This window comes from Verticillium alfalfae, genomic scaffold (genome assembly GCF_000150825.1).
Source record: "Verticillium alfalfae VaMs.102 supercont1.8 genomic scaffold, whole genome shotgun sequence".
Classification (NCBI taxonomy): domain Eukaryota; kingdom Fungi; phylum Ascomycota; class Sordariomycetes; order Glomerellales; family Plectosphaerellaceae; genus Verticillium; species Verticillium alfalfae.
Genome location: NW_003315031.1, coordinates 1,124,883 through 1,125,432, shown reverse-complemented (window position 1 = coordinate 1,125,432; position 550 = coordinate 1,124,883). Strand labels below are relative to the sequence as shown.

Sequence of the window (550 nt, the reverse complement as noted above, 5' to 3'; positions counted from 1 at the left end):
CACACGTGTCCGCCATGATCAAGGAGGTCCTGCGCTGCCAACCGACGGTGCCCATCGTCCCACCCCACCAGCTCACCGAGTACCTGGCGTTCGACGGCTACCTCATCCCCGCCGGCACGTGCTTCTTGATCAACTCGATCGGGCTCTCGCGCGAGTTCGACGACGCCCACGAATTCCGGCCCGAGAGATGGATGGACGGCGCCGGCGCCGGCACGATACCCAACTTCTGGGGGTTCGGGGGCGGCCGTCGGATCTGTGTCGGCTGGAAGGTGGCGGAGCAAGCCCTCTTCGTTGCCTTTTCGCGTCTGCTGTATTGCTTCGAATTGCGTCCGGTGCGTTCACGTCTGCCTCGTCTCTTGCTTGTCATTTTCTGCTTCCGGATTAAGAGTTTGCTGACCTGTGAGGCGTCCAGATTGGGCCCATCGACGACGAGATACTCAACCCATCAAGCCCTTCTTTTATCTTTTCCCCTTGAAGGCGGGGGTTCGCAGGGCCGCGCATCCGTCGTCCATCGGGGAGAAAGCATCCAAGTACGAGTCTTCTTTCTCTA

At 60.4% G+C, this 550-nt stretch overlaps 1 protein-coding gene across 1 annotated transcript; it reads left to right on the top strand.

Annotated features, from left to right (window-relative positions):
* Positions 1-14: 14 nt before the first annotated feature.
* On the top strand, positions 15-475 carry VDBG_06763 (conserved hypothetical protein; the record flags this gene model as incomplete). The annotated part of the gene is made up of 2 exons (XM_003003155.1): positions 15-332; positions 413-475. The coding sequence occupies 2 exons, from the start codon at positions 15-17 to the stop codon at positions 473-475; spliced, it is 381 nt and encodes a 126-aa protein (XP_003003201.1).
* Positions 476-550: the final 75 nt, after the last annotated feature.